The sequence below is a fragment of the Pseudophryne corroboree genome, chromosome 6, assembly GCF_028390025.1.
Source record: "Pseudophryne corroboree isolate aPseCor3 chromosome 6, aPseCor3.hap2, whole genome shotgun sequence".
NCBI lineage: Eukaryota > Metazoa > Chordata > Amphibia > Anura > Myobatrachidae > Pseudophryne > Pseudophryne corroboree.
Genome location: NC_086449.1, coordinates 236908511 through 236928120, shown reverse-complemented (window position 1 = coordinate 236928120; position 19610 = coordinate 236908511). Strand labels below are relative to the sequence as shown.

Here is a 19610-nt window from a genome sequence, read left to right as displayed (position 1 = left end):
CTAGCTTTCTCATGCACCCCTGTGCGGACTTTATTATCCTGAACCTGTCTCAGCTGTTCCTTAGCAATCATCTTTGAGCCAGTGCAATAGGTGACTAGTGTGCCTTTAAAAGCCATAAAGTCTGTGGCAGGTACACATTAAATCTAGCAGGCAGATGATGTGTGTAACAGCAGTGAAGTAGTCAGGTTTTAAGACTCTGTGATAGTGTAGGACCTGCATGAAGGTGGGGTACCTTGAAAATCGGTATGCAGGCTTCCGTGCATTGGCCAATCCACCAACTAAACCCCCATCATTTATTTATTGAATTGTTGAGGATAAGTGAGTTTACTTTGGTGAGTGCTGGGTTCTTTGTTTGTATTTATTAGAGCGATGTGGTCATGGGCTACATGCACCCCGCCCTGTGAGTGGTAAGTACAGCTGTGTACCCCGCTTTTGTGGTGGAGAGTGCTGTGTTACATGCACCCCACCCTGTGAGTGGTAAGTGCATAGCTGTGCCCCGCTTCTGGTGTGGTGAGTGCTGTGGTTTTTTCTGTGTGTATACAATGGGGTTAATCTATGGTTAGCTCTTATTAACCGTGGCCACTAGCTTTCTCATGCACCCCTTTGTGGACTTTATTATCCTGAACCTGTCTCAGCTGTTCCTTAGCAATCATCTTTGAGCCAGTGCAATAGGTGACTAGTGTGCCTTTAAAAGCCATAAAGTCTGTGGCAGGTACACATTAAATCTAGCAGGCAGATGATGTGTGTAACAGCAGTGAAGTAGTCAGGTTTTAAGACTCTGTGATAGTGTCGGACCTGCATGAAGGTGGGGTACCTTGAAAATCGGTATGCAGGCTTCCGTGCATTGGCCAATCCACCAACTAAACCCCCATCATTTATTTATTGAATTGTTGAGGATAAGTGAGTTTACTTTGGTGAGTGCTGGGTTCTTTGTTTGTATTTATTAGAGCGATGTGGTCATGGGCTACATGCACCCCGCCCTGTGAGTGGTAAGTACAGCTGTGTACACCGCTTTTGTGGTGGAGAGTGCTGTGTTACATGCACCCCACCCTGTGAGTGGTAAGTGCATAGCTGTGCCCCGCTTCTGGTGTGGTGAGTGCTGTGGTTTTTTCTGTGTGTATACGATGGGGTTAATCTATGGTTAGCTCTTATTAACCGTGGCCACTAGCTTTCTCATGCACCCCTGTGTGGACTTTATTATCCTGAACCTGTCTCAGCTGTTCCTTAGCAATCATCTTTGAGCCAGTGCAATAGGTGACTAGTGTGCCTTTAAAAGCCATAAAGTCTGTGGCAGGTACACATTAAATCTAGCAGGCAGATGATGTGTGTAACAGCAGTGAAGTAGTCAGGTTTTAAGACTCTGTGATAGTGTAGGACCTGCATGAAGGTGGGGTACCTTGAAAATCGGTATGCAGGCTTCCGTGCATTGGCCAATCCACCAACTAAACCCCCATCATTTATTTATTGAATTGTTGAGGATAAGTGAGTTTACTTTGGTGAGTGCTGGGTTCTTTGTTTGTATTTATTAGAGCGATGTGGTCATGGGCTACATGCACCCCGCCCTGTGAGTGGTAAGTACAGCTGTGTACCCCGCTTTTGTGGTGGAGAGTGCTGTGTTACATGCACCCCACCCTGTGAGTGGTAAGTGCATAGCTGTGCCCCACTTCTGGTGTGGTGAGTGCTGTGGTTTTTTCTGTGTGTATACGATGGGGTTAATCTATGGTTAGCTCTTATTAACCGTGGCCACTAGCTTTCTCATGCACCCCTGTGTGGACTTTATTATCCTGAACCTGTCTCAGCTGTTCCTTAGCAATCATCTTTGAGCCAGTGCAATAGGTGACTAGTTTGCCTTTAAAAGCCATAAAGTCTGTGGCAGGTACACATTAAATCTAGCAGGCAGATGATGTGTGTAACAGCAGTGAAGTAGTCAGGTTTTAAGACTCTGTGATAGTGTAGGACCTGCATGAAGGTGGGGTACCTTGAAAATCGGTATGCAGGCTTCCGTGCATTGGCCAATCCACCAACTAAACCCCCATCATTTATTTATTGAATTGTTGAGGATAAGTGAGTTTACTTTGGTGAGTGCTGGGTTCTTTGTTTGTATTTATTAGAGCGATGTGGTCATGGGCTACATGCACCCCGCCCTGTGAGTGGTAAGTACAGCTGTGTACCCCGCTTTTGTGGTGGAGAGTGCTGTGTTACATGCACCCCACCCTGTGAGTGGTAAGTGCATAACTGTGCCCCGCTTCTGGTGTGGTGAGTGCTGTGGTTTTTTCTGTGTGTATACGATGGGGTTAATCTATGGTTAGCTCTTATTAACCGTGGCCACTAGCTTTCTCATGCACCCCTGTGTGGACTTTATTATCCTGAACCTGTCTCAGCTGTTCCTTAGCAATCATCTTTGAGCCAGTGCAATAGGTGACTAGTGTGCCTTTAAAAGCCATAAAGTCTGTGGCAGGTACACATTAAATCTAGCAGGCAGATGATGTGTGTAACAGCAGTGAAGTAGTCAGGTTTTAAGACTCTGTGATAGTGTAGGACCTGCATGAAGGTGGGTTACCTTGAAAATCGGTATGCAGGCTTCCGTGCATTGGCCAATCCACCAACTAAACCCCCATCATTTTTTTTATTGAATTGTTGAGGATAAGTGAGTTTACTTTGGTGAGTGCTGGGTTCTTTGTTTGTATTTATTAGAGCGATGTGGTCATGGGCTACATGCACCCCGCCCTGTGAGTGGTAAGTACAGCTGTGTACCCCGCTTTTGTGGTGGAGAGTGCTGTGTTACATGCACCCCACCCTGTGAGTGGTAAGTGCATAGCTGTGCCCCGCTTCTGGTGTGGTGAGTGCTGTGTTTTTTTCTGTGTGTATACGATGGGGTTAATCTATGGTTAGCTCTTATTAACCGTGGCCACTAGCTTTCTCATGCACCCCTGTGCGGACTTTATTATCCTGAACCTGTCTCAGCTGTTCCTTAGCAATCATCTTTGAGCCAGTGCAATAGGTGACTAGTGTGCCTTTAAAAGCCATAAAGTCTGTGGCAGGTACACATTAAATCTAGCAGGCAGATGATGTGTGTAACAGCAGTGAAGTAGTCAGGTTTTAAGACTCTGTGATAGTGTAGGACCTGCATGAAGGTGGGGTACCTTGAAAATCGGTATGCAGGCTTCCGTGCATTGGCCAATCCACCAACTAAACCCCCATCATTTATTTATTGAATTGTTGAGGATAAGTGAGTTTACTTTGGTGAGTGCTGGGTTCTTTGTTTGTATTTATTAGAGCGATGTGGTCATGGGCTACATGCACCCCGCCCTGTGAGTGGTAAGTACAGCTGTGTACCCCGCTTTTGTGGTGGAGAGTGCTGTGTTACATGCACCCCACCCTGTGAGTGGTAAGTGCATAGCTGTGCCCCGCTTCTGGTGTGGTGAGTGCTGTGGTTTTTTCTGTGTGTATACAATGGGGTTAATCTATGGTTAGCTCTTATTAACCGTGGCCACTAGCTTTCTCATGCACCCCTGTGTGGACTTTATTATCCTGAACCTGTCTCAGCTGTTCCTTAGCAATCATCTTTGAGCCAGTGCAATAGGTGACTAGTGTGCCTTTAAAAGCCATAAAGTCTGTGGCAGGTACACATTAAATCTAGCAGGCAGATGATGTGTGTAACAGCAGTGAAGTAGTCAGGTTTTAAGACTCTGTGATAGTGTAGGACCTGCATGAAGGTGGGGTACCTTGAAAATCGGTATGCAGGCTTCCGTGCATTGGCCAATCCACCAACTAAACCCCCATCATTTATTTATTGAATTGTTGAGGATAAGTGAGTTTACTTTGGTGAGTGCTGGGTTCTTTGTTTGTATTTATTAGAGCGATGTGGTCATGGGCTACATGCACCCCGCCCTGTGAGTGGTAAGTACAGCTGTGTACCCCGCTTTTGTGGTGGAGAGTGCTGTGTTACATGCACCCCACCCTGTGAGTGGTAAGTGCATAGCTGTGCCCCGCTTCTGGTGTGGTGAGTGCTGTGGTTTTTTCAGTGTGTATACGATGGGGTTAATCTATGGTTAGCTCTTATTAACCGTGGCCACTAGCTTTCTCATGCACCCCTGTGTGGACTTTATTATCCTGAACCTGTCTCAGCTGTTCCTTAGCAATCATCTTTGAGCCAGTGCAATAGGTGACTAGTGTGCCTTTAAAAGCCATAAAGTCTGTGGCAGGTACACATTAAATCTAGCAGGCAGATGATGTGTGTAACAGCAGTGAAGTAGTCAGGTTTTAAGACTCTGTGATAGTGTAGGACCTGCATGAAGGTGGGGTACCTTGAAAATCGGTATGCAGGCTTCCGTGCATTGGCCAATCCACCAACTAAACCCCCATCATTTATTTATTGAATTGTTGAGGATAAGTGAGTTTACTTTGGTGAGTGCTGGGTTCTTTGTTTGTATTTATTAGAGCGATGTGGTCATGGGCTACATGCACCCCGCCCTGTGAGTGGTAAGTACAGCTGTGTACCCCGCTTTTGTGGTGGAGAGTGCTGTGTTACATGCACCCCACCCTGTGAGTGGTAAGTGCATAGCTGGGCCCCGCTTCTGGTGTGGTGAGTGCTGTGGTTTTTTCTGTGTGTATACGATGGGGTTAATCTATGGTTAGCTCTTATTAACCGTGGCCACTAGCTTTCTCATGCACCCCTGTGTGGACTTTATTATCCTGAACCTGTCTCAGCTGTTCCTTAGCAATCATCTTTGAGCCAGTGCAATAGGTGACTAGTGTGCCTTTAAAAGCCATAAAGTCTGTGGCAGGTACACATTAAATCTAGCAGGCAGATGATGTGTGTAACAGCAGTGAAGTAGTCAGGTTTTAAGACTCTGTGATAGTGTAGGACCTGCATGAAGGTGGGGTACCTTGAAAATCGGTATGCAGGCTTCCGTGCATTGGCCAATCCACCAACTAAACCCCCATCATTTATTTATTGAATTGTTGAGGATAAGTGAGTTTACTTTGGTGAGTGCTGGGTTCTTTGTTTGTATTTATTAGAGCGATGTGGTCATGGGCTACATGCACCCCGCCCTGTGAGTGGTAAGTACAGCTGTGTACCCCGCTTTTGTGGTGGAGAGTGCTGTGTTACATGCACCCCACCCTGTGAGTGGTAAGTGCATAGCTGTGCCCCGCTTCTGGTGTGGTGAGTGCTGTGGTTTTTTCTGTGTGTATACGATGGGGTTAATCTATGGTTAGCTCTTATTAACCGTGGCCACTAGCTTTCTCATGCACCCCTTTGTGGACTTTATTATCCTGAACCTGTCTCAGCTGTTCCTTAGCAATCATCTTTGAGCCAGTGCAATAGCTGACTAGTGTGCCTTTAAAAGCCATAAAGTCTGTGGCAGGTACACATTAAATCTAGCAGGCAGATGATGTGTGTAACAGCAGTGAAGTAGTCAGGTTTTAAGACTCTGTGATAGTGTCGGACCTGCATGAAGGTGGGGTACCTTGAAAATCGGTATGCAGGCTTCCGTGCATTGGCCAATCCACCAACTAAACCCCCATCATTTATTTATTGAATTGTTGAGGATAAGTGAGTTTACTTTGGTGAGTGCTGGGTTCTTTGTTTGTATTTATTAGAGCGATGTGGTCATGGGCTACATGCACCCCGCCCTGTGAGTGGTAAGTACAGCTGTGTACCCCGCTTTTGTGGTGGAGAGTGCTGTGTTACATGCACCCCACCCTGTGAGTGGTAAGTGCATATCTGTGCCCCGCTTCTGGTGTGGTGAGTGCTGTGGTTTTTTCTGTGTGTATACGATGGGGTTAATCTATGGTTAGCTCTTATTAACCGTGGCCACTAGCTTTCTCATGCACCCCTGTGTCGACTTTATTATCCTGAACCTGTCTCAGCTGTTCCTTAGCAATCATCTTTGAGCCAGTGCAATAGGTGACTAGTGTGCCTTTAAAAGCCATAAAGTCTGTGGCAGGTACACATTAAATCTAGCAGGCAGATGATGTCTGTAACAGCAGTGAAGTAGTCAGGTTTTAAGACTCTGTGATAGTGTAGGACCTGCATGAAGGTGGGGTACCTTGAAAATCGGTATGCAGGCTTCCGTGCATTGGCCAATCCACCAACTAAACCCCCATCATTTATTTATTGAATTGTTGAGGATAAGTGAGTTTACTTTGGTGAGTGCTGGGTTCTTTGTTTGTATTTATTAGAGCGATGTGGTCATGGGCTACATGTACCCCGCCCTGTGAGTGGTAAGTACAGCTGTGTACCCCGCTTTTGTGGTGGAGAGTGCTGTGTTACATGCACCCCACCCTGTGAGTGGTAAGTGCATAGCTGTGCCCCGCTTCTGGTGTGGTGAGTGCTGTGGTTTTTTCTGTGTGTATACGATGGGGTTAATCTATGGTTAGCTCTTATTAACCGTGGCCACTAGCTTTCTCATGCACCCCTGTGTGGACTTTATTATCCTGAACCTGTCTCAGCTGTTCCTTAGCAATCATCTTTGAGCCAGTGCAATAGGTGACTAGTGTGCCTTTAAAAGCCATAAAGTCTGTGGCAGGTACACATTAAATCTAGCAGGCAGATGATGTGTGTAACAGCAGTGAAGTAGTCAGGTTTTAAGACTCTGTGATAGTGTAGGACCTGCATGAAGGTGGGGTACCTTGAAAATCGGTATGCAGGCTTCCGTGCATTGGCCAATCCACCAACTAAACCCCCATCATTTATTTATTGAATTGTTGAGGATAAGTGAGTTTACTTTGGTGAGTGCTGGGTTCTTTGTTTGTATTTATTAGAGCGATGTGGTCATGGGCTACATGCACCCCGCCCTGTGAGTGGTAAGTACAGCTGTGTACCCCGCTTTTGTGGTGGAGAGTGCTGTGTTACATGCACCCCACCCTGTGAGTGGTAAGTGCATAACTGTGCCCCGCTTCTGGTGTGGTGAGTGCTGTGGTTTTTTCTGTGTGTATACGATGGGGTTAATCTATGGTTAGCTCTTATTAACCGTGGCCACTAGCTTTCTCATGCACCCCTGTGTGGACTTTATTATCCTGAACCTGTCTCAGCTGTTCCTTAGCAATCATCTTTGAGCCAGTGCAATAGGTGACTAGTGTGCCTTTAAAAGCCATAAAGTCTGTGGCAGGTACACATTAAATCTAGCAGGCAGATGATGTCTGTAACAGCAGTGAAGTAGTCAGGTTTTAAGACTCTGTGATAGTGTAGGACCTGCATGAAGGTGGGGTACCTTGAAAATCGGTATGCAGGCTTCCGTGCATTGGCCAATCCACCAACTAAACCCCCATCATTTATTTATTGAATTGTTGAGGATAAGTGAGTTTACTTTGGTGAGTGCTGGGTTCTTTGTTTGTATTTATTAGAGCGATGTGGTCATGGGCTACATGCACCCCGCCCTGTGAGTGGTAAGTACAGCTGTGTACCCCGCTTTTGTGGTGGAGAGTGCTGTGTTACATGCACCCCACCCTGTGAGTGGTAAGTGCATAGCTGTGCCCCGCTTCTGGTGTGGTGAGTGCTGTGGTTTTTTCTGTGTGTATACAATGGGGTTAATCTATGGTTAGCTCTTATTAACCGTGGCCACTAGCTTTCTCATGCACCCCTGTGTGGACTTTATTATCCTGAACCTGTCTCAGCTGTTCCTTAGCAATCATCTTTGAGCCAGTGCAATAGGTGACTAGTGTGCCTTTAAAAGCCATAAAGTCTGTGGCAGGTACACATTAAATCTAGCAGGCAGATGATGTGTGTAACAGCAGTGAAGTAGTCAGGTTTTAAGACTCTGTGATAGTGTAGGACCTGCATGAAGGTGGGGTACCTTGAAAATCGGTATGCAGGCTTCCGTGCATTGGCCAATCCAACAACTAAACCCCCATCATTTATTTATTGAATTGTTGAGGATAAGTGAGTTTACTTTGGTGAGTGCTGGGTTCTTTGTTTGTGTATATATATATATATATATATATATATAAAGTAAGCGCAGGACGGCGCTACCATTCAGTGAATTCAGCACGCCAGGGTGCTGGTAATAGTAATGAACAAATGAATACAGATGCGAAATAGCGGCTAGATAGAGAGAGAGAGAGAGAGACAGAGAGAGAGAGAGTGGAAGAGCAGCCAGGGTTGGAATCGCTCATGACTTACTGCTGGTTGGGAGGGGAATAGAGCATTCTTATGGGGGTTAACTTATGGCAGCCACCCCAGCAGTACCTGTAGCTTGGGAGAGAAGTGAATCCGCAGCCGTGGGTGTGCTTTCTGCAGCCTTTTATGATTGCCCTTTTGTACCCTGGCCAGCAGGAGAGGAAGGGTGAAATTTGCTGCAGAAACCAAAGGGCCAGCTGGGTGGACTGAGCCAGGCGGCTGCTTGAAGCTTACCTTCCAGCAGTCACCATTGGCATCTCTGATATGGTGGCATCAGATGTGACCATGTTAGAGAAAGTCTGGGAACATTGCCAGGCAACTGATTAAGTCTCTGGCAGAGAAAGGTTAGGATAGAAGAACATAAAAACTTGAACTTTAGCTAAAAGTCTTATAGCAGTCAACATAAACTATAGCTGAAAAATAACACATGTCATCTTGATCTGCACATAAAACTATTAAAGCAGTTCATCAATGCCCAGCCAATGCACATCTGACTAGGGATGGGCATCGTTCTTCAATCTTTTACAAAGATCAATTTCATGTCTGATACATTGTGTGTGTTTGGATCAATTCTGGAGACAAAAGGAGCTGGAAGTGAGAGTTGCAGTCCTTGTTTATTTGGACGCATGGATGGGCACCTGGGAAAGGCATTGTAGCAGCATTTGCATAAGGTCACAGATGGGCAAACGGCAATAGACGCTGCTGCGTTTGTGTCTTCCTTGATGTTTTCATAGAATTTATAAAAAAAAAACCATGCTGCTGGAATAACAGCAGCAGCAGCAATATACTTTCCTGGCCACAGGTGCCTTTTTTTTAACTATTCATGTGCAGTACCAACCTAACTGCTAATGGGCATGTGCAGTACTAATCTAACTGCTAACTAATTTCACTGCTAACTGTCATATGCAGTACTAATCTAACTGCTAACTGGCATGTGCAGCACTTATTTAACTGCTAACTGGCCTGTGCAGTACTAATCTAACTGCTAACTGGCATGTGCAGTACTAATCTAGCTGCTAATGGGCATGTGCAATACTAATCTAATTGCTAATTGTCATGTGCAGTACTAATCTAACTGCTAACTGGAATGTGCAATACTAATCTAACTGCTAACTGGCATGTTCAGTACAAATCTAGCTGCTAATGGGCATGCGTAGTACTAATCTAACTACTAACTGGCATGTGCAATATTAATCTAACTGCTAACTGGCATGTGCAATACTAATCTAGCTGCTAATGGGCATGTGCAATACTAATCTGATTGCTAACTGTCATGTGCAGTACTAATCTAACTGCTAACTGGCATGTGCAATACTAATCTAACTGCTAACTGGCATGTGCTGTACTAATCTAGCTGCTAATGGCCATGTGCAGTACTAATCTATCTGCTAACCGGCATGTGCAGTACTAATCTAAATGCCAACTGACATGTCCTGTACTAATCTAGAAGCTAATTGGCATGTGCAGTACTAATCTAACTGCTAACTGACATGTGCAGTACTAATCTAACTGCTAACTGGCATGTGCAGTACTAATCTAACTACTAACTGGCATGTACAATACTAATCTAACTGCTAACTGGCATGTGCAGTACTAATCCAGCTGCTAATGGGCATGTGCAATATTAATCTAATTGCTAACTGGCATGTGCAGTACTAATTTAACTACTAACTGGCATGTGCAATATTAATCTAACTGCTAACTGGCATGTGCAGTACTAATCTAGCTGCTAATGGTCATGTACAGTACTAATCTAACTGCTAACTGGCATGTGCAATACTAATCCTACTACTAACTGGCATGTGCAGTACTAATCTAACTGCTAACTGGCATGTGTAGTACTAATCTAGCTGCTAATGGGCATGTGCAGTACTAATCAAATTGCTAACTGGCATGTGCAGTACTAATCTAACTACTAACTGGCATGTGCAATACTAATCTAACTGCTAACTGGCATGTGCAATACTAATCCTACTACTAACTGGCATGTGCAGTACTAATCTAACTGCTAACTGGAATGTGCAGTACTAATCTAGCTGCTAACGGGCATGTGCAGTACTAATCTAAATGCTAACTGGCATGTGCAGTACTAATGTAGCTGCTAATGGGCATGTCCAGCACTAATCTAACTTCTGACTGGCATAAGCAGTAGTAATCGGGCATGTGGCAAAACAACTATTTCAGAGAAAATTGATATTATTTTGATGATCTTCTGTATTAAGTGTAGACATGGTGATTCCACATTGATCCAAAAGATCGATGCAGGACTGTCGATTTGCCACTCTTGCATCCGTTGTTTTTCCTTTGACACAAATGAGTGCTGTTTGCACCATTCATTGCACTAAAGCTGGCCATACATACATTAGGATGATATTGGGTACGAATGCACAAATTGGAGACGTCGAACAATGTATCGTGTGCAAATCGTGCAGTATTTGTGTATGATGCAAATTAGATGCACGGTCCCGTGGGTCGAACATCGCATCCTCTGATCATATGTGCTGCACATATGATCAGGCGATCTGGGTAGCAGTGAATTAAAGGTCGCATGATAGATCGTAAGGTACAAAGGGGTACATTTACTAAGCAGTGATAAGAGCGGAGAAGTGAGCCAGTGGAGAAGTTGCCCATGGCAACCAATCAGCACTGAAGTAACATCTATAATTTGCATACTTTAAAATGATACAGAGCTGCTGATTGGTTGATGGGGAAATTTCTCCACTGGCTCACTTCTCCGCTCTTATCACTGCTTAGTAAATGTTCCCCGAAGTCTGAATTTACGATATCATACGCTGGTCGTCTCGATGTATGGCCAACATTACAGAGGATACACAAGATATGCACAAAGTTTTTTTTACTCACAATTGAATGCAATGTTTTGCACCTTGCTACATTGATATGATATCACAGATATATCACAGAAATATACATAAGGGTAATTTTACAATCACACCATAAATATTTGCCAGCTTTTAATCATTTTTAGGAACAGTAGCAGAGTCTAATGTTTGGCACTGTACATTGTAATACTGATCAATCTACAAAACCACAATTTCTATCTTTATTATCATTCTCGTTATTTTGCATGGTTCTAAGTTATTAGTAACTGAAGGAATTGATTGATTACATTAAATTATGGAATGAATGTAGAGCAGCCTCTAGCCTGGAAATTCAGATGTTGGAAAATGTAACACATGGGCTTAAGGAGAGATGGACGTACGAGTTAAGGAACCCATACAGCAGCACCCTATCTGCAAAATCCCTTGTTTTACTGATGGTTGTGTCCAACGATTGGCAAAATCCAACATGTTGGAAATCTTTGATTTGCTGATTCCTGCCCAAAAATGATCAGTATCGATGCGTTGCAGAATCAGAGATCACCAATCGGTGAATCGTATTGTCGATCAGGGTTTGGATATTCCATCAGGGAATTGGTGATTCATCTGATTGATGTATATGGGCCCCTTTATTTTGTGTATACTATGCACTGCTGTATGCACCCAAAACAATACATATGCTGAAGTCCAGTTGCCGACCTACACATCTTACAGTTTCAGCTCCTTAACCTTTTAGAGGTGGAACAGGGAATTGTTCAACATGTGCCCAACTTGTTGGGCACCTGTTGAGCAAGAACAGTAAGGGCATATTAACATAACTGTGGCACAAACATAGGAGTAAGCAGCCATAGGTATGCCAATCAGGAAGTGTATCTGCTAACTAACTGAAACATAGAATAAATAACAGTTGTTAGCACCTAAACCCAGTTTTTCTAGCGGAAAATGTATAAAAAAAACCTGAATCACAATTCCATGATTGCGTTTAAAACCTAATGTTTTATTTATTGGGATAGACAGATAAATAATGTAAATGCTGGGTCTAGGTCAATAATGTGGCATATAATTGTGTAGTTCTATTACTGTACTTTTACTTTGGTGATCCTGTGCTCCAGGGGATCCCATGAAGCCTCCACAAGTCAAACACTGATCTTCTGTCTGCTAAAAGTGGTCCGTTTTATACACTAAAAGATGTTGTGTAGTGGGAACAGGAAGTTCACAAGGGAGATGTACAGTATAACAGCAACGCTGGGTGTTCCACCAAATGCTTCACTGGATCTGTGGAGCCTTCAGTAGAATCCACTAGAAGTGCAGTACAGTGCACAGGTAAGTTTAACTTAGTGAATGCCACCTTCAAATAATTCATAATAATAGCTAGAAAATGCAGTTGATATTGCACAAGCAATACGTTACATGCCAGTGCACATGCCCAGTAATGTGTGATATACCAGCAGTAATGGGCAGTAATTAGTAATACTCCAGTTTTAATGTGTAAAATAGTTGTAAAATAACACCAACAACACCTAAGATGCCCGCAAACGTTGTTATTAATATGTAATATGCCTGTAAAACTCCACCGTGCAGATATAATATGCCAACGATAATACCCATCAAGATTAATAATCTGAATATTATTTTTGAGAATGATGTAATGTAAGTAACAGTACCCACCAAGAGGTACTGTGTGGTAATAATGCCCAGTGAATATATTGTGCCCATAGTAATGCACAGTGAAATGATAACGCTCAGCAAGATGTAATATGCACAGATATATTGCCCATTATGATGTTACAGGATATGCCAGTAATAATGCCAGATAGGGGTTAGAACACCAGAAATAATGCCAATAGGAAGTAGTATTGCCAGTATTATAATGGCCAGCACATGGTAATCTGATAGTGGTATTGTCCATCAGAGTATACTGCTAGAAATAATAAACCCCAGCAGCAGCATTTACAGATGTGTCCTCATGCATCTAGCCTGACAATACACAGTGTGATGCGAGACGCCTGGTGCGAATGGGCCACCAGGTCCAGTGTCACTCTGGTAGCGATGGGCTTCTTTTTTCAGCAATTTTATTTTTGTTACCTGAAAAATGTATCTTAGCCACAATGGGATGAGATGAGGATGCACCATGAGACTGCACTGATTAATGTCATAAGCAACACTTGTACTCTGAAGCACAACTGAACTTGGTGTGAAACAAAACTGCGGGCGCTGCATCGTAGCACCTCGTATACAGGGTCTAATTCAGACCTGATCACAGCAGCAAAATCTTTCTCTAATGCGAAAAACCATGTGAACTGCAGGGGAGTGTGTGTGTGTGTGTGTGTGTGTGTGTGTGTGTGTGTGTGTGTGTGTGTGTGTTGGGGGGGGGAGATATAATGTGCAGTAACATTATATCATAATAATAACATTTTGGTGGGTTATTTTGTTTCTGTGCAGGGTAAATACTGCAATTTATATTTCAGTTTGAACATACCCCACCCACATCTAACTCTCTCTGCACATGTTATATCTGCCCCCCCCCCCCTGCAGTGCACATGGTTTTGCCCAACTGCTAACTAACGTGCTTCTGCGATCAACTCTGAATTAGGCCCATGGTTTTGCCCATTAAGCAAAAATTTTGCAGCTGTGATCAGGTCTGAATAAGGCCCACAGATTCAGACTCAGTCGCACACAGATTTTCAAGTGATGCATATCAAATTAATCAGTGCAGTCTCCTTGTGCATCCCAATGACAGTACATTGTGACTAAGACACATTTTTTGGTAAAAATGAGTGAAAAAGACACTGGGCACTAGCAGAGCTGCACAGGATTTAGGGGCATATTCATTATCATTTAAATGTCACAATTTCTACACAAACCAGGGGATCTAGAAATTGTGACATTTATTAAACTCTGGAAAAACATGAGATGGCGAACAGTCCCCAATCTTAGCACAAGCTGCTGTTCACAGTGCAGCAGGGGTAGGGGGAGGAGGGGGCCCCGGGCTGCAAAGTGATCTCTGCAGCCAGGCAGCCCCGGCAGTAAGGTCCTGGGGGGTGTTGGGGGGCCACGGCTGCAGCACGACCTGGCAACTTCAGCAGCCGAGGCAGTAAGGAGCCGCAGGGGAGAGGGGGACCACGGCTGAGTGCTCACCGGACACGGAGCTGAAAGTCCTGGCAGGGGGTGAGGTGGCCGCGCTTTCTGCTGACCTCTGCTGCCAGTGGGGCATCAATAAGGTCCAGGTGGAGCGGCGCCCGTGGCCAGGAGACACATATGCGTGACTGCAGCAATAATATATGAGGACACATCTGTAATAACCAGCAATATACACAGTAGACAGTATTTTACCAGTAGTTACAGTATGTGTATTGTAATTCCTAAAGCAAAATCTATGCCCTACAGTGTTCCTTGCCCATCAGCAATTCATTCTCTTAAGCAGCCCATACATCAGCAATCAACTGGGACAATGGGACGTTTTGCAGATGACTGTGTCAATAAATCTGCAATGTATAGGGTTCACAGATCGCAGATTTCGGCCACAAATCAATTGGGATTGTTAAATCAGGTTTTTCAACATGTTTAATTTCACAGATTGGGATTGTAGATTGCTAGTGTATGGATAACAATCAGCAGATCTGCAGACTGTTTCTAGTAAATTGATGAGCCTTTCAAGATTGGCAGATCTGTTTAACTGAAAATGATCTGCAAATCATTGAAGATTTTCTGTAATGTATGGCAAAGTTAGATGGGTTGGGAAAACAATATAACGGGGGGTGGGGGGGAAATCACAGGATCTGTGAAATAATAAATTGTGATTGCTGATGTATGGGGGACTTTACTCTGTGCTGGTGCTCAATGCTAAATATCCCATGACATTATGGTCCCAGACAACAGCTTCCAGTTGTACCCATTGCTAATCAATTACAGGCCAGTGGAATTCAACATGTCATCTGAAGAAATGAGTCTAAGCACTGCCAAGAAAGACCAGAATTGACAACTGTGGTTCCAAGGTGAAATTATTTCAGTCGGTTACTATAGCTGTAACTGGCCTGGGACCAGTCTGTGGCAACTAAAACTATGGTGAGTTGATTCTAACTATAAAAGGACTTGCCAGGGTAAGCATGCTAAGGCAATATGGAAACCTGGGCAGCAATCTTGCAATGGGCCTCTTCAAGCGTCTATTTATTCACCTGTACAGTATGTACATTAATGCCCGATCACCTACTGCCCCATTCTTATTCTACTAAACTTCTCTTAGACACAGTCTAATCACTGTAGGAAGAGGCAAAAACTTGTATGGAGGTCTACTCTACCAAGTCACACAATGCATTAACCACAGCACTCTGGTCAATTCACTCACACTCATCATCATACTCCTGTTACTGCAGATAAGAATGGTCTGTTCCCTTGTGTGAAAATCTCTTGGAATGGCAAAAATATCCAAGTCCACTACTCCCATCAGTAATATATTTGTAACTAAAACAAAATGTCAAATTCTCATTATATTTGTTGGCTCAGTTCTTTATTTCATAGGTCTTCCATGGTACAGAGTACAGTACAAAGATTTTAACTTATTATACCTAATTGACAGTTTTATTGTTACCTGTACTGGTTTAAAAATCCTTCTGCAAAATATGCTGTTATTGATCACATATCCATTGGCTTTCAGTATAAGAATCTCATGGCATGTTATGGTATATTTATAAAAGTTGTCAATTCTTTTCTCTAAATTCATATCTCTCATTTAATAAGAAGATCATTTACAAATTCGGCTTCCCATTTTTCTGCTGTGTCTTAGATGGAAATGGTCCCTTACTGTATAAATATCGACTTCACTGCAGTACTAAATGTTAACATTGTTTCAACAAAGTCCAGTACTAGTCACAGCTACCTAACATGTTTTTTGATAGTGAGAGCCTGAACTCAGTTGATACATGTGTCTGTAATCTCACTTGGGGCCTGATTCAGAGATGGAGCCAAAAGGCACAGCAGCTGCCATTCCAAAATATGTTAATGATGCAGGAGGTGTGAGAAGTCCAAAGACGCCCACTGTTGCCATCACAGAGCTGAATGCTGCGTCCACAGATGTGGCATCGGATCATCATCACAACCATGAGTCGCAACATCAGCCATCTGAGTTAGCCTAAGGTTGTGTAGATTGGCTGCTGCCGAGGCCAGTAAATCTGCACTGGAAGACACAGACACTGGCCTTGGAATGCCTCAAAAACTGGGCCATCAACTCCATTTTCGAGAACGCAGCCTGGTGCCACCCCATCCCTGCCCCCAGAGGGCCGCAGTATGTCAATAATGCTGAGGCATTGTGACCGTCATTGCATCCAGAGAGCTTTATATTCACAAATCGGATCCTGCGCATGCGCAGATCAAAAACCATCGGAGATATACCTAAACATCGGGTTTACGTACATCTCTGAAGTAGGCCCACAGCTAGATAGGTTATAAATAACTTTAATACAGTATCTGTTTATTTAACAGAAGGTAGTTGAAAAAAGTATAACAACGATTTACTAATCATATTATTACCACAAGGGGAAATTCATTTAAAAAAGTTTGTTTTAGAAATGTCTTTCACACATGTTGAAAATGAAAAGACTTCTTTATATTTCATATGGCTCCAAAAAGCTTAATCTGGCTGATCAGAATTCAAACTTAGAATATTTTTGGGAAACAAACACCTTTTTTCTGATGGCCATAAAAAGGACAAATAGCACCTTTAGCTGGGAATCACTTGGGCATGGTGAAAACAGTAGACCTCTGTACCACATTTCATACCTCATTCATCAGTATACACACAGTACTCACACACTTTTGGCTGGCACCAAATATACACACGCTGGTCAAAAATATATCACTGCAAATCCAGTAAAATAAAATACAACAGGTTTTGCATTTTATTATACACATTTCACAATGTTCTTTTTTTCTCTGATGGTAAAACATTTACTCTATCTTCTCTTTATGCACATGTTTTATAAAATATTTGTTTTGCTTTTTACAAAAAAATATAGAAAATGTTGGACACGACATTACACACAGAGGCTCCTCCAGAATTCTAGGAGAGTATTGCAACTTCATTTAAATAAAAAATAGCACAAATTAGTACTCCAATTGTTTTTTTTGTTTTTTTTAATAACATTATTATTATTATTATTATTAATAATATTTTTACATATAAATAGGTGCACGGAAACATCATGCACTGCACGGTCCCCGGAGAGCAGATAGGAGAAATGAAAGCAAACTGTCTCAGTCCTGCTATATGGGGGAGGCACTAAGGTTCTATCTAAGAGACACAGGTGCAGCTGGAAATGCAGGGGAAGCAGAGTGATGGTGGATTGTTTTATGCTTACAGAAAAACCTGTCCACATTTAAATAATAGTCCTGACCCTGTCGGAGCTTTAGCCATTGAAAGCCCAACTGCAGATTTCATTCTACTAAATTGGAAAAAATAACAAAAACATTGGTTTCATTTATGCTGTAGATTACAGTATCTCTTTTTCAAGGCTATGGATAATTTGTCAGACACCGAAAACATGTCTGTCAAGCGTTGCTGCAATCACAAATCCACAGGGTGTCCCAGTGGTCCAATAGATTTACGCAGAGCAGGGCTTCCCAGGCCTTATCCGACATTACCATTATCTTGCAGGCTTGCCAAAATAAGAGTACGTAGTTAAGAATCATTAAACTGTTGAAGACCATCAATGACGGATTATAGAAGGGATGGCTCACACTTTCATTGACTTGTCCAAATTACACTTCTATATGTCTTAGAAAAACATAAGGAATGTCACTTTTTTCAGAGTGCGATCAGTAATTCAATTTAAAATAACCAATGTATTAAATCCGATATGATGCTTTTTACTTAAGAGTAGTTAAGTGCATTGTTACTTAAGTGCAGTATTAGTATACATGTGTGCAAATATTCCAGAGCATACTAAAACATATGAAGTGAGAATCTTTTAGATGAGCAGCGTAGTTCTATTCATCAGCATGAGTGTATCATCTACGGAAGAACATCTCTGACAGCTGAGTAAGGTCTTACTTCTAGCAACCTCATGGATCCTACAGAACTCTGATAAACACTCTGACAAAAGTTTTCTCAGCAGTAACTTTTTGGTGATTAGTGTGGTGGGCGAGGACTATACATTGTAGCTCGTGCAGAAAACAAAAGTGCTTCAGCTCTGATTATACTGCAAATTAAAGCACGTATGTGGACAGTCTCTCTTGTCAATCTCTCACCCACCCCTTTGTCCTCTCACATTTGAGATACATTCAGTAATTGTTCACAATTTTTTGTTTTTCAATTCAAGGTCCTTGATGTGCAATGTGTTTGTAGTCTTTACTATATTTATATATCTTAATTAAATTCGGCCAGCCTGGAGTTTAAATAATAAAAATATCACATAATTGTCACACTATAATTAATAAAACAATGGGAAAAATAGTCTTTATGGCTTCACGTAGCCGTCCTATTTCTAATCAACTCTCTTCCAGCCTCCATTAAGAAAGGCACAACATGATCCCTGACAAAGGCACTTTGACCATTAGAAAAAATGCTGAAACCTAATTTGCTTTGGTGCTTTTTTTTATATATACAGCCTGGGTTTCTTCAATATAAACTCCTTACATGACAAAACAAAATTAAATTGACATTGTTAATATAAATGTTCTTTACAATAATGTTTTGGTCTTTTGTGTTTATTTTTCTTGGGCTGATTTCTGTGCATTTCTGCCAATGGATTTCGATCGACGTCTGGAGCTTCTCTTGTGTCTGTAAGTGGAAGCTGTGGGGAATTAATTGCAGAGAAAAAGGAAACAGAAAAAAGACTCTTGAGTAGGGTTTTTTTTTTTTCATTTGTAGAATTATGATTTCTCTTGCTAGAATTAGCTACTGATCACCATTATTAAAAAACAATTGCCAACAATTTATTTCTAATTTGATTCAAATAAAATGTAATTGAGCTTCATTTCTCATGATGATGATGATAATAATAATAATAATAATAATAATTATTATTAGTATTAGTATTATTTTTGTTGTCATCATCATCATCATTATCATTATCATCATCATCATTATAATTATGTAATGTGCTTCATTAAAGGTAGATGTATGTTATAGTCTGCAGGTATCTCTGCTGCTATTGTTGTCTTCCTACTTAGTGAAGAGTGACATTTTCAAAATCGTTCCGCAAAATTGGCTGCAAAATTTCTAACGTTTCACTGGCTGGATTCAGCCTTAAGTGTTTCTAGTCCAACACAGAAAAATACATTTCCCCATATTGTTCCATGTCTATTCATAGACTATCAATTCTGCGTGTAAGCACAAATAGAGTGTGGAATGGCATTCTGTGGAATGAAGAAGTGAAAGCAGAACTCTAAGGGCAGTATTCAATTAGTCTGGTTCATTTACCATGTGCGGAAAAGGGTGGTAGCCTTGGCATTTTACATTCATTTACAGCTCCAATTCCTTGCACTGTAAAACAGCAACTAACAAGTGTTAACCCATAGGTCTCGGGATATGTAAGTACCCGGAGTTATGGGATAACGTGTGTGCTGCACCCGCAATAAGGGTACTTACAGTGGATTTCTGTTCCATCTTCCCTCAGGCTCAAAAGGAAATCTGTCTTAAGTACAGCCTACTGGCT

The 19610-nt window shown here is 42.3% G+C and overlaps 1 protein-coding gene across 1 annotated transcript in view; it reads right to left on the bottom strand.

The window, feature by feature from the left end:
* Positions 1–18529: 18529 nt before the first annotated feature.
* Positions 18530–19610, bottom strand: part of ACAN (aggrecan) — a 119543-nt gene continuing 118462 nt past the window's right edge. Inside the window, exon 18 of the mRNA XM_063925777.1 lies at positions 18530–18746. Within this exon, the coding sequence (XP_063781847.1) occupies positions 18661–18746 (86 nt within the window). The 3' untranslated portion in view covers positions 18530–18660. The remainder of the gene's footprint in view (positions 18747–19610) is intronic.